At 37.2% G+C, this 19,520-nt stretch overlaps 1 protein-coding gene across 1 annotated transcript in view; it reads right to left on the bottom strand.

The window, feature by feature from the left end:
- The window catches only part of LOC122797790, a 281,499-nt gene extending 263,433 nt beyond the window's left edge, over positions 1 to 18,066 (bottom strand). Inside the window, exon 1 of the mRNA XM_044066310.1 lies at positions 17,418 to 18,066. Coding sequence (XP_043922245.1) covers positions 17,418 to 18,066 — 649 coding nt within the window. The remainder of the gene's footprint in view (positions 1 to 17,417) is intronic.
- Positions 18,067 to 19,520: the final 1,454 nt, after the last annotated feature.

Below are 19,520 nucleotides of genomic sequence, written 5' to 3'. Positions count from 1 at the left end.
CACGGAACATTATCACTCTACAGCACCATCACCATTATTCACCAACAGCCACTTTCACTGAACATTATCACTCTACAGCACCATCACCATTATTCACCAACAACCACTTTCACTGAACATTATCACTCTACAGCACCATCACCATTATTCACCAACAGCCAATTTCACTGAACATTATCACTCTACAGCACCATCACCATTATTCACTAACAGCCACTTTCACTGAACATTATCACTCTACAGAACCATCACCATTATTCACCAACAGCCACTTTCACTGAACATTATCACTCTATAGCACCACTGCCATTATTCACCAACAGCCACTTACAGCACCGTCACCATTATTCACTAACAGCCACTTTCACTGAACATTATCACTGTACAGCACCATCACCATTATTCACCAACATCCACTTTCACTGAACATTATCACTCTACAGCACCATCACCATTATTCACCAACAGCCACTTTCACTGAACATTAACTTTGCATTTTGCCTCACTGTTTGCAAATGTGAACTTGGTGTATGTAGATACATATAGATAGATATAGATACATATAGATAAATACAGGTGTATAAATATAGATTTGTGTGTGCATATGTACTTGTGAATGTCAGGGGTAGTGCAGGGTTTTCCTCCACATGTGAGATGCATATTTTGTTGTTCACTGTTAGTGGTTTATAGCAATATTTGTTTGTTGTATTGTCCATCAGACAGATTTAATTCAATGAGTCATTATAAAGCCAGTAGGTTAAAGTTCTAAAGATAGCTACAGTTACACAGCATAATTCAGTAACTAGTAAATCTAGTAAATCTATTGATTCTTGGCAGAAAATTAAAACAAAGTCTACACAAAAAGAAATACTGGTAATGCCTTTGGAAATACCTGAAAATAATTTGGTGAATGCTGGTTAGGCACTGGTATAGCCTAAGGACTTCTTAAAATTTATAAGAAATGTCAGAAAAAGAGTCTTGAGAAATTGTATGGTAAAGTTTGAAATAGGAACAGAGGGAACAGCTACTAAACTAAATAGTTATATTGTTGAGGGAAAGGAAAGTGCTAATGTAATGGTGGGGGTCTTGAATTCACATGCTGCTACAACTGAATAGTTGTAGAAAGAAAATAACCAATGACCAAAATAACCTGTGACCAAAATAACCATTGACCAAAATAACATTACTTTGTTTGATGGCATTAGTTAGCCAGTGACCAAAATAACATCACTTTGTCTGATGACATTAGTTAACATGTTGGTGGTGCTCTGCTATTTTACAAATACATCTAAGCTATGTATTATTCATGACTGTCAGAGCAAGCCTTATTTACAGTGACTGTCATGATGATGCCATTTGCATAAAATACATAGTTGCTGAAATGTAGGCATTTGTGAACTGACTTAACGTGCTGAAAGATAAGTAAATAAACAGCTCATAAACCATTGCAGCAGAGAACAATGCTTACATATTTGCTGTCTAGCTTTTTGTTACCACAGTTTATAGTACTGAAATTAAAATGTGAAAGAAAATGCAAAGTTTGCTTTAGACCCAATTAAAAATGTAATATGGAATTTTCCATGCATCACTGATAGCAGATAAAATGGTTGCATTGCTCTAGTACACTGATTGACAGAGCAGGGATTACAATAAATGCAGGCAGTACTGCAGTTAACACTACTATTGATGTCATATAAAACTTTACATGTGAATGGTTTCAAACTTACACCTACTAAACTAGTTACATAAAAGATAAATGTACAGACTTTTACCACAGGACTTGAGTTTCTGCTTCTAATGCTGTGATATAATCCAGATAGTAGAATACTGACCCAGGGGTAAAGGAATGATTCCCCACACTTCATTTTTTTCCTGTGAGCATGGTAGTTCTTACCCATCTGTGGCCTTACTACTAACACAAAGTAGGTGAGCAGGCATTACAGATACAGACTCACAGCATTTCGTGACAGAATAAATGTTGAAGCACCCACACTCTTCAAATTACTGCTACATTTTGTGAAACTATTTATACATCATTAGGACCAACTTAAGACAGTGGCTATTTTTCTTAAGGTGTATCTGAAGCTTTGATGTAGGTAAGTGACTCAAGTGGGAGTCATTTCTTCAACAAAAGATAAAGTCTCAAATAGAACACATCAGTAGTACAGGCTACAGCCAGTCCTCACTACTTCTGCACCACTGTACAATACATGTTGTTAATTCACCACTAATGATGGGTTATGGCATGGTATCCCAGACAAGCAAGCAGCGGAGAGAAACTTAATAACTACAGGACTGGCTACAGAGACTGGTGGACATAAAGTAAGAATGACTCATTTGTATAGTACAATGGCAAAGAAGAAAAATGTAAGCACATATGAATTATACAGTGACAGATCTTAATGCCTGCAGGCCATAATTTCTGGAGAAGCTCTGCTGTGTGTCTTCAGCACTTCGTTTGTAGTGGGGTGACATTTAGAATAACAGAAACTCCAGAATCACAACATTTTCATTACAGTGTTGTTCCTTCACTAAATATCTTAAAAAAACATATCCATAACAGATATCAGATCTGCATACAAATAAAATGCATGCTTTCCATATTTCTGTGACATTCTTGTCCTATTAAATTTGTTTATCCCATCTATAATATTTTCTTCACCCTGTTGGTATGCTAATTATTTCTGAATTAGCTCTGGGACATCCAGCCCTACCTGTTCCACTAATTAAGGCAGTATGGTAAATTTCTCATGAAAGGCACACTCATAGCAAAGTATGCTGTTAATCAAGCAAAGAATTCTCTTAGTCAAAGGCAGAAAGTAACATTGCATTCTTTCCTGGTTAGGTGATTATCTGTGTTTGAAGTTAAGACACCCACACAAAATGAAGTTGAGTGATTTTGTTAGGGTTAAGATTTCAACTGCCAATAAAATAAAAGACTTTTAGAATATAAGATAATGTTTAATCACAAACCTTAAATCCATCTGTTCAGCAAAAAGAGAATTCTACACAAACTGGGAATGGCCGAGAGGGTTCAGAAGCTCCAGTTTGGATTTGAAAAACAAGCCAAACTAAAAATTCTCCCCCTGTATATGCAGTTTCCTGTGAGGTCAGTAGTAATAAATTAGAGTCTGCAGGGCATATTGCCCTCAGCTAAATTGTAGACTATACATAAAACAAATATCCCAAGAAAACTTAAGCTTTAGGCACTGATACATTAACATCTTTTTGTTTTTACTCAAGCACCGTATCATTAATATCTTATCTATTTCAATGCACTGAGCATGCCATTTTATACTTTAAAAAACACAAAATGAGTAAAATATCAATAAAGCTATCTGCCATACTTGCCCTTTTCAGACTAACTTCACCATCGCACTCTGTCATAGGTTGATATGCACTGATAACACAGGCTGGCTGAGTGCAGAAAGAAGAGAAAAAAGGAATTTAAAACCATTTCCAGGAAAGGATAATTTCAATATATTCAATTTCTAATTTAAAAAGAATATCATTCAGACACTGTAAAACTCCACTGCCAATCATGAGAGGACAGGTGATCCGCTGTGGCGACCCCTAACCGGGAGAAGCCGAAAGAAGAAGAAGATCATTCAAACCACAATTTACAAACTAGAAGCAATATAATACTTGTTTAGCAGTCTAGTTTTGGTTATGTTATCTGCAATAATGAGTTTGGTGTAATGCCCAGTTTTCACATAACTTCTTCAAAAACAAGAAATGTTCTTACACATTGTACTGTTACTTTGTGCTTCTGACTAGGTCTCTCAATCACATTGTTCCCATTCGCACTAAAAGTACTGTATTTTTCCTAAGCTCTCTAAAGCTGCTCTCCTTTTCTTTCAAGCTTTCTTTTTTTCCTATCTCACAAAATTCCTCTTTTTACAGTTACATTATACCTTGAAACTGTTAACCATTACTGTTCTTCTTCAATGTGCTCCAGTCCAGAAAGCTCTCAAGTACAACAATGTGTGTTTCTCACCCACTATGCTGTGGTTTCTAAGTTAACCTTAGTTTTGTAAATTCAATAAAACAGTAGTGGCATGTACACTAGCCGGGTTGCTAATGAGAGGTACCCCCTCCCAGTCCCTTCTATACAATTGACTCCTTAATTCTCTTATTTTTCTTTTATTTTGCTCAAGGGAACTAGGTTGCTACACAAGTCTTGTAACATGCAAACAAATGCTATTTGATTTAGTTACCATAGATTTTTCAGTATCTCCCATCTGACACAGGCTACAGGGTAGTTGTAATTTTAGCTTATTGGTACTAACCTGTTGCAGTCTGCTGTTACTGATAATTTTTTTGCCACCTTTTCTGCTTGGTTTTGGTAATTGGTGGCCAGGTTCTACCTGCTCCATTTGCCCTCACTCAGCTTGGGCTCACTCCGCTCCCTTACCCTACCCCCAGTTCACACCCACCCCGGTGCACAAACTTAACTCTGTCTAACCACTCCCTCCAGTTACTGTCAACCAATAACACACAACACGTTTACCACATCCTCACCACTCATACTTTTCATCTTCTCATTATATTTCATTTACCTATTTCCTCTTTCTATCATTATCCAGTTAATCTGCTACTAATTTCTGTACCTCACTGCATTACTCTTCTATAATTTAGAAAACACCCCAAAGCTCTCATCTCTACACTTGTACAGCCCACATTTTTTACTCTAATATACTACCACCTTAATTTTCACCTCCTGTTACCCACACACTTTTGTCACTTACTTCATTGGTCTATTTCCTGTGAGTTCTTCTGCTGTCACTTTAACCGGTTCATACACCTTTCCTATAAAAACATATCACATTGATTTTTCCCTATTCTGAATTACTTCATCCCCTTCTATACAATGACAACTTCTTTCTGTACCAATCTTCTGCAGATATTATCCTTACACACTATCTTCACTCTCCTTGTACAAGTCAATCTCCTAATATCATAGCAGTCAGCTATATAACACTTTCTCCTCTCCTACTATTATAAACCCTCAGCCCCAACACCTACTACCCATTAACTTTGAGATAGCTTCTAACCTATGCAACACAATTTAGATAGGATACTTTACAAATATGTTCAACCTTTTTCAAAATCTCAAACATTTCTCAAATATACCAAACTCTTAACTAAGCTCTCAAAATTTATTTTACACTTCACTATACAGTTAAATCTCTGTCACGAAATATACCCAAACCCTAGTCCCAATAGTGATAAACAACAATCCACCAATTCCCATATTCCACCACCTTGCACAGGAATACTAACTTCCCCTAAAGGCTGTAAACTCCTACTCCTAAATATGAATCTCAGGAGTATAGTCAATAAGATTCATGAACTCCATGACAGCATAGCACAATACTCCCCTGACATTACAGTTCTAACTGAAACCTGGCTGAAGCCTGAAATTAGCATCAATTAAATTTTTCCTCCAGGCTATAACATATATAGATGTGACAGAAAAAATAAATGTGGAGGTGGAGTAGCCATAATTTATAAACAAAACTGAAGATTAGAACTTATGGAACAAAGCATTCCTGAATTTAGTAACATGGAGATATTATTTGGCAAACTCGAAATAAACCACAACAAATGTCTAACCATAACAGGTACTTATATTCCTCCTGGCAATAATCCCAACATAACTGAGGAAGTTCTACACTGGATATCTTTAACATTCCCACAAGCAACCACCATAATGGTGACTTTAGCACCAACTAGTAATCTTTTAACTCTGATAATCCCACTAATAATGTCATCTACCTACATGGCTTCATCCAGGTTATTCAGTCTGGAACCAGAATAAACAAAATCACCAAAACAATCAGTCCTAGATTGGATCCTAACTAACAAATCTTCTCTAGCCTACCAATCAGATTGTCTCCCTGACAGCATTAACAGTCATCTCCCAACATAGCTACATAGACAGCATCTTCATCCCCCCAGAAATACCACATACCGTCTAATTCACATTAAAAAGACTTTAATGCTCCATCCTTTATCTCCATCTTACAAAACTGTAACTGGACACCACTAAAACACTACCCCTTGATACTGCTTAGTCTATTTTAATACCACATTCCTTGACATACTAAATAGACTAACCCTATGCAGATCTACTACAGTGAAATCTAACTATGCTCCTTGGCTAACAAAAGTCACTAAAAATCTACTCAAACTAAGAGATAAAGCCCGGGCATTGTGGTATACCAACTAAAATCAAGTTAAACTAGATCACTATAAGCAATTTCAGAATAAAGCCAAAACCCAGGTGAAACTAGGCAAAAAGCATATTGTACTGTAATACAGCAAAAGCATCACAACAATCCCAAAAAATTTTGGTCCGCCATAAAAAAAACTCCTTCAACCCAGACAGTCCTCAACATATATCCCATCAACCACTAACAGTAATGACAGTATAGCTGCACAATTCAGTTCTTTCTTTACAAACTCTATACTGTCACTGTCTAAGACCTACAGCAACTCACCTCCAACTATTCCAAACTTACCCAAGGAAACCACTGACACCTTCTACTTTAAACATGTACAAACAGGTACCATAAAAAAATACTCTAAACTTAAACCCACAACCCTTGCAGCTGATAATCTATGTATAAAATTCCTAACAAACACTAGCAGCAGATGCCACCTCCTACCCTGCCTCTATTCTGATTAACCACTCAGTATCAGAACACTACATTCCTTAATCTGGAAAATATCTTACATAATCCCTCTGCATAAAGGTGGTAACTCTACTGAGTTCTCCAACTACAGACCCATAGCAATCTTATCTCCCCTAGCCAAAGTCTTAGAAAAATGCATACATATGCAGCTCTTAAACTACCTATTATCTAATAATCTCCTATCTTACACAAAGCACAGTTTCCATCCAAATCATAGTATCACAACAGCCCTCCCAAGTTTTACTAATACCATAAACCAACATTGAAATGATGGGGAACTAGTATCCTCCATCTTCCTGGAATTATCCAAAGCTTTTGATGCAGTCTCACTTCAGAAACTCCTTACTGAACTCTCCACCCTAAAACTTAGTCACTCTTCTCTTGCATGGTTCCATAGTTACTTAACTGACCAACAACAAGCTGTCAAATAGCAACAAGTTCTCTCATCCTTATTACCTGTCACTATTGGGGTCCCCCAGTCTCAATTATCAGTCCTCTACTATTCAGTATCTTCAGCAACAAACTCCATACTGCTACTAATCTAGCCACCATTGTTCAAAATGCTGATGACTCTGTTCTCATTTATACTGCACCTACCCTAAAACAACTTAAAGTAACCACACAACAATCCTTCGTAGCTGTCAAGTCCTGGTTATCAGACTCAGAATGGATTCTGAACCCATCCAAAACTAAACTTATACTCTTTCGTCCTAGTAAATCATGAGACCCTCCAACTCCATTCCAGCTATATTCTTCCAACAATACCATAATATCAGTCGTATCCCCAAAAAATTGTTAGGTGTCCTAATTGACAAAATTTGAAATTGGATAAACATCTGTCTATTAAAAAGACACATATAAAATTAGATGCACTGTCCATAATCAAGCCTTTCCTAATTAACACTACAAGACAGGCAATTGCTATAACTCACCTACTCTCTACCCTGCTATATGCCGCTCCTATTTTCACCAGTCTGAAGAAAAGTGATCTAGTCAAGTTTGAAGCTTGCTACAATAAAATAGCTAAATTCACTACCAACTCTCCAGATAAGTCTCACCGCTGCTCTTACCACAACTCAACTGACTAGAATTACCCCATTACTTAACCTACAACCAACTTATTACTGCTCATAGAGTGGTATACCATCCTGTTAAATCTCCTGCTCTTTCAATACTGCTCCAGCACTGCAGCAACACTTGATTCATCTGATCCTCAAATAAATCTGTACTACAGGTCTACAGGCCTACAAATCCAACAGTAGTGCTAGGGACTCTCTCCATTCTATGTCTCCAAAATTTGGAATACTATCCCACAACCTATCATAACTACTGCTGACTCAACTCAGTTTAAAAAAGCTATGGAGGCTCTTCCTTGATAATAAATTGATATGTCCATCCTCCATTCGTGGCTAAATCTTATTCCCCTTATCCAGTAACTACCAAACTTCTTTCCACCTTTCTATGACCATCATATGTAACTAAACTTATGTACTTTTTACCTACCTCTTATCCCATCCCCCCTCCTTTTCACAAATAATTTACCTTGCTTCTCTTCCGCTCCCTCTCATTCTTTCTCTGTCCTCTATCTCAATCTGTAGTATTGCTTTGATTAGGCTTTGCACATTTGTGAGTTTATAATACACACTAATCTTATGTCTGTGTTCAATACTGCTGCACTGATATAACAAACAATACAACAGTTACACTGAATTACTAGAATATGACTTAAAATATATATGTAGTGGTAATTAGGAAGAACAGTGCCACTACATATATATTTTAAGTCATATTCTAGTAATTCAATATAACTGTTGTATTGTTATATGTTGCTATATTTGTATTTTGTAAATTGTTAATTGCCTGACCTCACTAAGCCTTTTGACACAATCCCCTACTCAGTTGTAGTACAAAAGATGAATAATGTAGGAGCAAAGACTTACATCACTAGCTGGATTGCCAACTTGCTCACAGGATGCAGGAGATCAAAATAGGTGAAAAGACCAGTCACCAATGGAGTCACCCAGGGATCGGTGCTGAGACTTTTTCTGTTTGGCATATACATCTCAAAAGTAAAAGGAAATACCAAACGGCTTTGGCCGGCCAAGTTTAAGATGACTGAAAGCTAGGAGCAGTTATTGAATCTCCAGATGACTTAAACATCATGCGGGAAGGTTTGGCCCAAATAATAACTGGTCTCAAAATCCTGACAATGCCCTCTGAGAACTGACCCAATTGTTTGGCATTTGGGAACTTATGTGTACAGTGACCTAACTTTTGACCAACATGTGCCCAGAGTCATAAGAACGTATTTCTATATTACACAGCTTATAAATAAATTGATTGTGACTAGATCTAGAGATGTTGTTGTCCCCCTTTACAAAGATCTCATTAGGTCAATCATGCCCACTTTGGCATGTATCTGTCCAGCCCCATGCAACAATTGGAATACCTTTAGAGATACATTACTAAAAGGATACAAGTCCTAAACAATAGGTCTTGCATGGACCACCTCAAAGATTTATTACCATACTCAGTATCCTACAGAATGCTTAGAGGTGACATGTCTGGCATACAAGGCATCCTCCGACCTAATATCGATGGACCTACTGAACATCAGCAAGTCAAATGGCGTCAGAAATACTCAGTCCAGCTATCTAAACTGAATGTTGTGGAGAGATATATCACAGAGGCTACCACTGTTCCAGAACAGACTATCGATAAAAATAAAACAAAGCTCATCTGCCCATATTCAAATGTAACTTGGATCTAAGGATGGGTAATAGAAAATGTACTCCAGGATTGCCCCTCATGCCACTAATGGATAGAGGCAGTTCCTAAAGGTTGCATCCCTTACTTGAGTACCCTCAAATTATCTGTGGTATGATCACAATTATTCTCACTAGGGCTAATATACAATTGTGAGCCATGGGATAGGTAAGACCATTTAGAAAATGTTAATTTGAGCACCAAATGGAATTGGATAAGCTTAACATTTCCTCCAAGTGAACCTATGTTGTGGTAGTAAATAGTTACAAAAAATTGCCATTTTTGGATCACTAAGTGCCACTCTCACCCTCTGCCCCCCCCCCCCTTCCCAGTCTTCAACAGCTTCCGGCACCTATGCCTGTGGAGTTTTTCTCTCTGGGTCTCCACTGAAAATTGGCTCTGACACAGTCAGATTATCCCAGTAAATAAATGATAACTAAATAAAATGTAATTTAGATACCAAGTCTCATTACAAAACTTTGACTGAGTCAGAGATATGCAGCACCAGTACACATAAAATATTGTCCATAAAGGCTGAAATGACAAGCCCTGTTCTGTAACCAATTACAGTTAAGTGTTTTGGGAATTTTTGCATTTATTAAGTTTTTGGTACATGCTTGTTCCAGTGTGGTGTTACTGGGTTTTCCAGGAAGATGTTAGCCAGTTTGATTTTGTGGGCACATTCATATCCTAGAGCAGAGTGAATAGTTTATTCTGTAATTTGTTTGCACAGATGGTATAAATATTTTTTTCTCCATATCACAAGAAAAACATACCTAGTATTCAGCTGTTGATGAAGTTAATTTTGTTTATGCAAAGTAAAATTACTGAAAAACTACTTTCAAGGAATCTGAGAGTACGATTTTGCAAGAGGCATACAACCCCACCCCCCCAAACTTATATATACCAGTTCAATTCTATGGTGACATGGCTCAGATGAAAATGCAAAATCTATTAGCAGTGAAGCTGGTTTCACTGATTTTTCTTTGCACAAATGGTACTTGCTGAAAGAACCTTTCTTGGGTTGTCAGGCTGCCATATTCACAGATGATCTGTATGCAATACCTTGCTTAGAAGTTGACTGCAAGCTAGTTTTGTGGACCACAGGGATAAAGCCTGACACATGCAATATATGTGATTACTGCAGTATACCTTTAACAGCAGTAGACTAAGCTGCAGTGGTACAGCGGTAGCATTGTTGCCTCACAGCAAGAGGTTCTCCTGTTCGATTCTTGGCTGGAGTGCCTTCTGTATAGTCTGCATGTCCTCCCTCCGGTCGATTGGCCTCCAAAAAACATGTGTGAATGGGCGTACCTTCGCTGAAGGTTGGGCATTGGGCTGGCAACTCGGCATCATAAAAATCGACTGCCAATCATTAGCAGACCGGTGTTCTGCTGTGGTGACCCCTAACCGGGAAAAGCCGAAAAGAAAAGAAAAACAAACCTTTAACAGCAGTAGCATACCTGGGTGTGAATCATGTGACTGTGGGGGTGGTGATGTCATTCATCAGTAAATGATTCTAGCATCTCTGTATGTGCATCTTACTTAGTTATCTTGACACTGTATGTTCTTCATAATAATGTTATGGCATAATACCAGAGTTGAAGACTGATAAGAGTATCACTAAAAATTTCATTTTAGTTTAGTGGAGCTGTATTTTTTTTAATTTCTATAACTTTTTGAATAGTGCAATGTAATTCTGTCACATGCACAATCCAGACACAAAATGAGCTTTCAGTATAGCAATGTAATTGAGCAGGATATTTTCTTGCACACTGTTCTCTTAAAACTCATTTTGAACTGTTTCTGTTATAACAAACTAAATGTTGAATGGTTCAATCAGAAATTTCAGTCTCATTTTTTATTTTCTTATTGTGGTCCATTGAGCTACTAGTATGGTTTTGCTTTACTGCTTCTATTTTTGTTCAAAATGATCATCCTACAAATGGATTAGCTCTGTGTACTTGTGTCAAGAGATATTTGGAAGTAACTTTCTTGCTGAAACAAGTGAATTATGAACTATTTTGGGGATTTTAGTCTCTTCCTCATTGTTATTTGACAGTAGGCACATGGTTGGCAAAAGTTAGGTTATTGTTAACGTGTTTCCAGGTCTCTGGCCACTGTGTCTGCTTTTAGGGGTGTATTGTCAATGTGGCAATTTACTGGAGTGGTAGTTTTTCCAGAGGGTACGGGACTCCACTTATGACTGACCTCTTTGTGGAGGTATATTTCCCCTGTCCTAACTTCTTGTGTCCTATCAGTGAGCCAGCTGGCCATCCATTAGCTAATGTACAGGTTTAATCCTAATTTTGTGTGTAAGTTTATCTACAATGCCTGAATGAGGTATTGCGTAGCATGCCTTGGCCAGGTTGAGGTAGGCAGTGTACACTGTTTTGCCCTCAGCCATAGCTTTGGGGATCTTCTCAACAAAGTCCTCTAGGTTAAGTAGGCATGACCTGCTTTAGGCAAACCCAAACCCCAGGTATGGTCTAGAGTCTGTAGGTTTGCTATGTCATTGTTTATCAGATCCCTGATAAGTCTTTCCTTGGCCTTGCATATGAGACCAGACAGACTTATGTGTCTGTAGTTCCCTGAGTCTGTGGAAGAAATAAAAATAGATTTCAGGATAATGTTCAGCAGGATTCCAAGGGATCTAAACTCTTCCTTCTGATAAACCTGCCTCATTTTGACTATCAACCTTTACCTCCCCCTCCATCTTGGACACACACAGGATCCTCTGTCTTTGAAGCTATCTCTATCCTTCCAAACCTGCAAATCCATAACATAAGACAAATGGGCCCTATTCATCTTCCTAAAAGGTCACAAAATGTCTTGAATTGCTCCTTCATGCCTCTTAGGTTCCCCCAGCCTCATTCACCTACCCACTTCTTCAAGACACCTTTACTCAGTGGACAATAAAATGTATGCCCCCTCATCTAGTAAGAAGATAATTTTTTTATAGGTTCATAGGTGTATAATATGTGCAGCAGGTAAGGGTGATAAAGGGTAATGAAGAAAACATACTCATACGTGAGGAGAGTGTGTTGAGCAGATGGAAAGAGTACTTTGAGGGGCTGATGAATGAAGAGAATGAGAGGGAGAGAAGGTTGGATGATGTGTGGATAGTGAATCATGAAGTGCAGTGGATTAGCAATGAGGAAGTAAGGATAGCTATGGAGAGAATGAAGAATGGAAAGGCTGTTGGTCCAGATGACATACCTGTGGAAGCATGGAGGTGTTTAGGTGAAATGGCAGTGGAGTTTTTAACCAGATTGTTTAGTGAAATCTTGGAAAGTGAGAGGATGCCTGAGGAATGGAGAAAAAGTGTTTTGGTACCGATTTTTAGGAATAAGGGTGATGTGCAGAGCTGTAGTAACTACAGAGGAATTAAATTGATCAGTCACAGCATGAAGGTATGGAAAAGAGTAGTGGAAGCTAGGTTAAGAAGGGGCGTGATGATTAGTGAACAGCAGTATGGTTTCATGCCAGGAAAGAGCACTACAGATGCGATATTTGCTCTGAGAGTGTTGATGGAGAAGTGCAGAGAATGTCAGAAGGAGTTGCATTGTGGTTTTGTAGACCTGGAGAAAGCATATGACAAGGTGCCTAGAGAGGAGTTGTGGTATTGTATGAGGAAGTCAGGAGTGTCAGAGAAGTATGTAAAAGTGGTACAGGATATGTACGAAGGTAGTGTGACTGTGGTGAGGTCTGCAGTGGGAGTGACGGATGCATTTAAGGTTGAGGTGGGGTTACATCAAGGATCAGCTCTGAGCCCTTTCTTATTTGCAACGGTGATGGACAGGTTAACAGACGAGATCAGACAGGAGTCCCCATGGACTATGATGTTTGCAGATGACATTGTGATCTGTAGTGAGAGTAGGGAACAGGTGGAGGAGACCCTGGAGAGATGGAGATATGCTCTAGAGAGAAGAGGAATGAAGGTCAGCAGGACTAAGACAGAATATATGTGTGTGAATGAGAGGGAGGATAGAGGAATGGTGAGGATGCAAGGAGTAGAGGTGGAGAAGGTGGATGAGTTTAAATACTTGGGGTCAATAGTTCAGAGTAACGGTGAGTGTGGAAGAGAGGTGAAGAGAGTACAGGCAGGATGGAGTGGGTGGAGAAGAGTGTCAGGAGTGATTTGTGACAGACGAGTACCTGTAAGAGTGAAAAGGAAGGTCTACAAGAGGGTAGTGAGACCAGCTATGTTATATGGGTTGGAGACAGTGGCATTGACAAAAAGGCAGGAGTTTGAGCTGGATGTGGCAGAGGTAAAGATGTTAAGATTTGCACTGGGTGTGACGAGGGTGGACAGGATTAGGAATAAGTATATTAGAGGGTCAGCCCAGATTGGAAGGTTTGGAGACAAAGCCAGAGAGGCAAGATTATGTTGGTTTGGATATGTGCTGAGAAGGGATGTGGAGTATATTGGGAAAAAGATGCTAAGGATGAAGCTACCAGGTAACAGGAAAAGAGGAAGGCCTAAGATAAGGTTTATGGATGTGGTGAGAGAGGACATGCAGGTGGTTGGTGTGACAGAGCAAGATGTAGAGGACAGGAAGAAATGGAAACAGGTGATCCGCTGTGGCGACCCCTAGCGGGAACAGCCAAAAGGAGATGATGATGATGATGATGTTGTTGCATGCACCAAATCAGGTACATACTGAAGGGGATGTTGTAGTTAATGATGGGCCTTATAGGGGCAGAATACAGTGAAACAATGGCTTCCTTGGACCTACATGCCATACCCTGCTTATAAGTTGAGCAACATAAAATAATTTCCTCGTTACCTTAGACAATTGTTGGTCAAAGTCCAGGTTACTATCTACTTAGAAACCTAAATTCCCCGACTACTTGCTCCACCTTCAGGGTGTGTTATTGATGAGGTAATTTCCTAAGGTGGCTGATTTCCTCAAGCATGCTATTATGCATTTCTCGACATTGAGTTTAAATATGTGGAATTGGCACCAGTCATTTCTTTGTATTAGTCTGTGCAGCAGTTAACATTGCCACCTCACAGCAAGAGGTTCTCTGGTTCAATCCTCAGCTGGAGTGCCTTCTGTGTGGAATCTGCATGTCCTCTCTGTGGTTGCGTGGGTTTCCATGCAGTAGGTGGATTGGACACTCTAAATTGGCCCTAGGCATGAGTGTGTGCATGTGTGTGCCTTCTGTGGAAGGTTGGGGGCTGGGCTGGCAACTCAACACTGTAAAACTCCACTGCCCATCATAGCGGACAGGTGATCTGCTGTGGCGACCCCTAACTGGGAAAAACCGAAAGAAGAAGAAGTCCGCTCTGTAGGATGTTAGTGTCTTAGAGGAATTCTATGTCATCTTCTAGTTTGCAATCCTCTGCAAACTTGGTTAGCCAGAGGCCTTTGACATTGGTCTTGACTTTCAAGAAGTTGATATCAAAATGAAGTTGACCTTGAGGGCTCCACTAGTGACTGGCCTGTTTGTGGAGGTGGTGTCGCTTATCCTAACTTCCTGGGTCCTATTTGAGAGCCAGCTGGCTATCCATTGTGTAACATAGTGGTTTATGCCTATATCCATGAGTTTTTTTATAATTTTTGAGTGGAGTATTGTATCACATGCCTTGGCCAGGTCAAGGTAGGCAGTATACACTGTATTCCCCTCATCCATAGGAGTTTATGCCTATATCCATGAGTTTGTTTACAATGCTTGAGTGGGGTATTGTATCACATGCCTTAGTCAGGTCAAGATAGGCAGTATGCACTTTCTTTCTCTCATTCAATGCCATGGTGACCCTCTGAAAGAAGTCCACTAGGTTGTGAAGCCATGACCTACCCTTGAACAAACCAAGCTGTGTATTCCTAATATCCATTCTTTCTTGTGTGAGTTGTTCAGAGCTTGACTTGCATTCTCTTCTATCAAAGCAAATTCAGTCATTCTTGCCTGCCTCTTACTCATCAGGCCTCCAAAGAGAGTCATTCCCCCTTTGTGGGATCTGAACTATGTTCTGAAAAAAACTTGCCGTATCACCTGTTGTGTCTTCATCTCCAAAATTCTGAATTTGGAAAACTGTGTTTCTGGTGGTTTTGACTTTTGCTAAAAGGGTGACAGAGCTGCAAGCATTGATGGCCATTTTCTAATTTTCCACAAGGACAGGGTTACTCTTAGAACTAACTCTTGCTTTATTGTTGAAATCCAAAAGATCCGCTTACGCACACAGCAACCTGAAACTCGGCACTTTGTTACTTTTCGACACTTTATTACTTTAAACACTAAAAATAACAGACGTTTTTCATTTAAACCTTTGTTTAAACTTCATCAGAAATTGGCAAACACCTGCTCACTTGAATGCATTCAGTTATATAGCCAAATAGCAGTCAATTAATCCGTGCCCACCGAAATTCAAACCATTACAACAGATATTTAAAGCCATAGTACTTATTTCACAAATATGGTTTTTAAAATAATATAAAGTTTCTTAATTAAATTTCTTGTTGTCTGTTTTATTTATTTATTTATTAAATTAAATTAAATTAAATAAATACATGTTTCCCCCGGGTTCATTTACAAACTTGTTCCACTATGTGTAGTAAAAATATGTTTAAAAACAGAATACTCATATGTAAATAAAAAGAGTAACATTACATGTCATTCATATTACGAACTAAATATTATTGTGGAGTATAAGTTCCGCAATATTTGTTTTAAACTAATTCATTTAAAATCATTTATTTGGATTCTAGACATAAATGGATATATTGCATAAACACTACAAATAAACAGCATCTTATGCAAGACAATCGCTGAAAGAAATTATTACACGTAATTCATGATGAATATTAAACATTGCTTAATCTAAAATTAAAAAATCTAAAATTAGTAATAGGCTTTTTCCTGAAATACTGAAAAAATTGAATTTATATAATAATAAATTTTACATATCAATATTAAACTTTATTAAAATACAATAATAATTATTTCTTGTGACTAAAATTGTTCGTTTTATGTAGCACTTATATTATATACATTATGGACAGCTATAAAACCTTAAATGCTAGACATTCATTAAATAATATTAAAATTTTATTATAAAAAATATTATTAAAAATGTATTATATATTTGATGTTTATATCCATGGATAATTAACTAAGTAATTAGGTAAATAGGTAAAGGGCGAAGATGAAGGAAAATATATGGGGAATTGTTGTAATCAATTCTATTTTTATTTTTAGTTTTAATTTTTATTTTTATTTCTTTGTTATAAAATTTGTTAAACGTGTAGAAGCATTATTAAACATATATACATAAATGCTGAATATCCTTATATTATATATTTAACTATCTTTCCAAACTTCTTAATTTTAACAAACTACTTATTGAACATTTTTCGTTTAAACCAGGGTAAGTGAATGCGTTCAATTGGATTTGCCATAACAATTCACTTTTCTCTAACAGTAGGTTAAATGGACCTCCTCTCATGTCTTGCTTCTGTTGAAATATGACTTTGAAGCAAAATTTATGATTGGGATATTCCATTACATGCCTTGACAATGCATTGTCTTCTTTTTGTAGATTAATACTTCTTGTATGCTCGTACACCCTGTCTCTTAACCTCTACTCCATCTTACCGATATAGAAACAGGGACAGCATTGACAAGATGCCAGATACACTACTCCTTTAGAGTTACAATTAAATTTCCCCTTTATATAGATTTTGTAACCATTAATAACTGATGAAATACCTGAAGACATGTAACAACAATAAGGGCAATTTCCACATTGTCCCATCCCTCTATTCATTATAATTGATTTATTGTTGTGATCTTTTTGCAGAATATTTTTCAAATTGGATCCTTTCCTGCATATAATTTTAGGCATCGATCCTAATTTGACCATTAAGACATGGTCATCTTTAAACATATTCCCGTTTTTTATTATTATTTCTTTAATGCTGTTAAAGTCCATGGAAAATCTTAGGATACATGATGCATTATAATTTTCTTTGTTGGGTGCTTCTCTTGGTGTTGTATACATTTCAACTATATTTTCACCTCCTGCATCTAAAATGATAGCATCTTTCCATTTTAATATCAGAGTGAAGTAACCCAACTGTCTTTTTATTTTAACTTCTTCCAATATAGGATCCAAGAAACTGGGAGGATAATGTCTGTTAGTAAACATCTGTTTTAACAGTAAACATTCTTTGTCAAATTCTATATCAGTTGTGATCATGCGTGCTGCCCTAACAAGTTGTCTTTTTACTACTGATTTTTTCTGGTGTATGGGATGTTGGCTAGAGAAATCTAAAAATTTGTTAGAATAAGTTGATTTCCTAAATATCTTCACTTCATAACTATCATTAAGCATATTCTTGCTTAATCTCACATCCAAATACGCTATAAATTCTTCATTGTATGTGTGAGTAAATCGCAAGAAACTGGTACTCATATTGAAGAAGTTTATCATATCTGTTGCTTGATTTTCATTTCCTTGAAAAATAATTAAAATATCATCTATGAATCTAGCATAGAAGATTATTTTATCCTTCAATGCCATATTATTAAAGATGAAATTCTTCTCCCAATAGGACATAACTAAATTTGCAAAACTTGATCTGCATGGGGATCCCATCGCTACTCCTTTTGTTTGTTTATAGAGTTGCTTGTCAAAAAAAATGAAATTATATGACAGAATTATATCAAGCAATTCTCCTACAAGAGCTATCTCATCTTTCTGTGCATTTTTATTGCGTATATTTTCAAGTATTCATTCAATACCTTGTTGATGAGGGATACTGGTATATAGTTATTTCACATCAGTTGAGATGAAATTGTTCTCTTGCTGATACTTTAAATTATTAATCTTCTCCAGAAAATGCCATGAGTCCTTGATAATCCATTCATCCATGATGACATATTTTTTAAGAATTAAATCCACATATTTAGCGCACGCAAATGTAGATGCATTTCTACCATCCACTATTGGTCTGAATGGTGGATTCTGAATACTTTTGTGGATTTTTGGCACTCCAAATATGGTTGGTATTTTTGGTGCTTCTATCATTAAATAGTTAAAGAGATGGATATCAATTCTCGCTTCTATGAAAAATTCATTCAACAAGCTTTTTATAAATTGATTAGCTTTGTTGTATTCGTTGATTGATGATTTCTCATAAACATCTGATGTGAGATGAATATTTAGTTTGTTTTTATAATCCACCATGTCCATTATAACTATTCCTCCTCCTTTATCTGGATTCATAATTCTAACATCAGCTGAAATTAACGTATTGATGTTGTCTCTCTCTTCTTTAGATAAGTTATAGGAGTATTTATGCTTTTCTGGATGTAATTGTCTCACATCTATCTCACACATTTTTTCAAAGGTGTGAAGTATGTTATGTAAAGGTGGATTATAACAACTGGCTATTCTTAATGGATTATTAACTGGGCCCTGATCACCCAAAAGCTGTTTGAGATTCAATTTCCTTACAAATAACTTGATGTCACATATGGTATTAGCTATATCCATTCTACTAGAGGGAACAAAGGTTAAACCTTTAGCTAAAATGTTAGTCAATTGTGTGGTAACTATAAACGATGAATAATTATAGACTATGAAGTCTTGCTGTGTATTTCTTACTAAAACCACACCACTGGATTCTATATCAGATGTTATCTCCTGTGATTGTGGTTTTTCCTTCTGTTCCATTGTTTTCGTTGATTTCGTCATGGAAAACCCTGTTCCTGATTAGATGTAGATGGTTGTTGGTTATTATTACCATTATTGTTGAAATTATTGTTCTGGTTATTCATATTACGTTGCTTTATTCTATCACTTCTTCTTATGGTGTCCTCCTGTACCTCATCTATATCACCATCGACATAAATGTCTTGTTCTTGGAATTCTTCTTCCTGTATTACGACCCGATCGTTACTAATAGTCTCTTGTATTTGTGTGTTGTTAAATACATTATGCTTTACTTGTACATGTGTCTTCGGTGGTGAGGGGTACGCTGTACCAGTTTTATATTGAGCTTGATCTCTTTGTATTCTCTTGCTTTATGCCTAAGGTGGTCATATATA

The sequence above is a fragment of the Protopterus annectens genome, chromosome 3.part1 (assembly GCF_019279795.1).
Source record: "Protopterus annectens isolate FY-2018-M chromosome 3.part1, PAN1.0, whole genome shotgun sequence".
Classification (NCBI taxonomy): domain Eukaryota; kingdom Metazoa; phylum Chordata; order Ceratodontiformes; family Protopteridae; genus Protopterus; species Protopterus annectens.
This window is presented reverse-complemented; position numbering and strand designations above follow the sequence as displayed.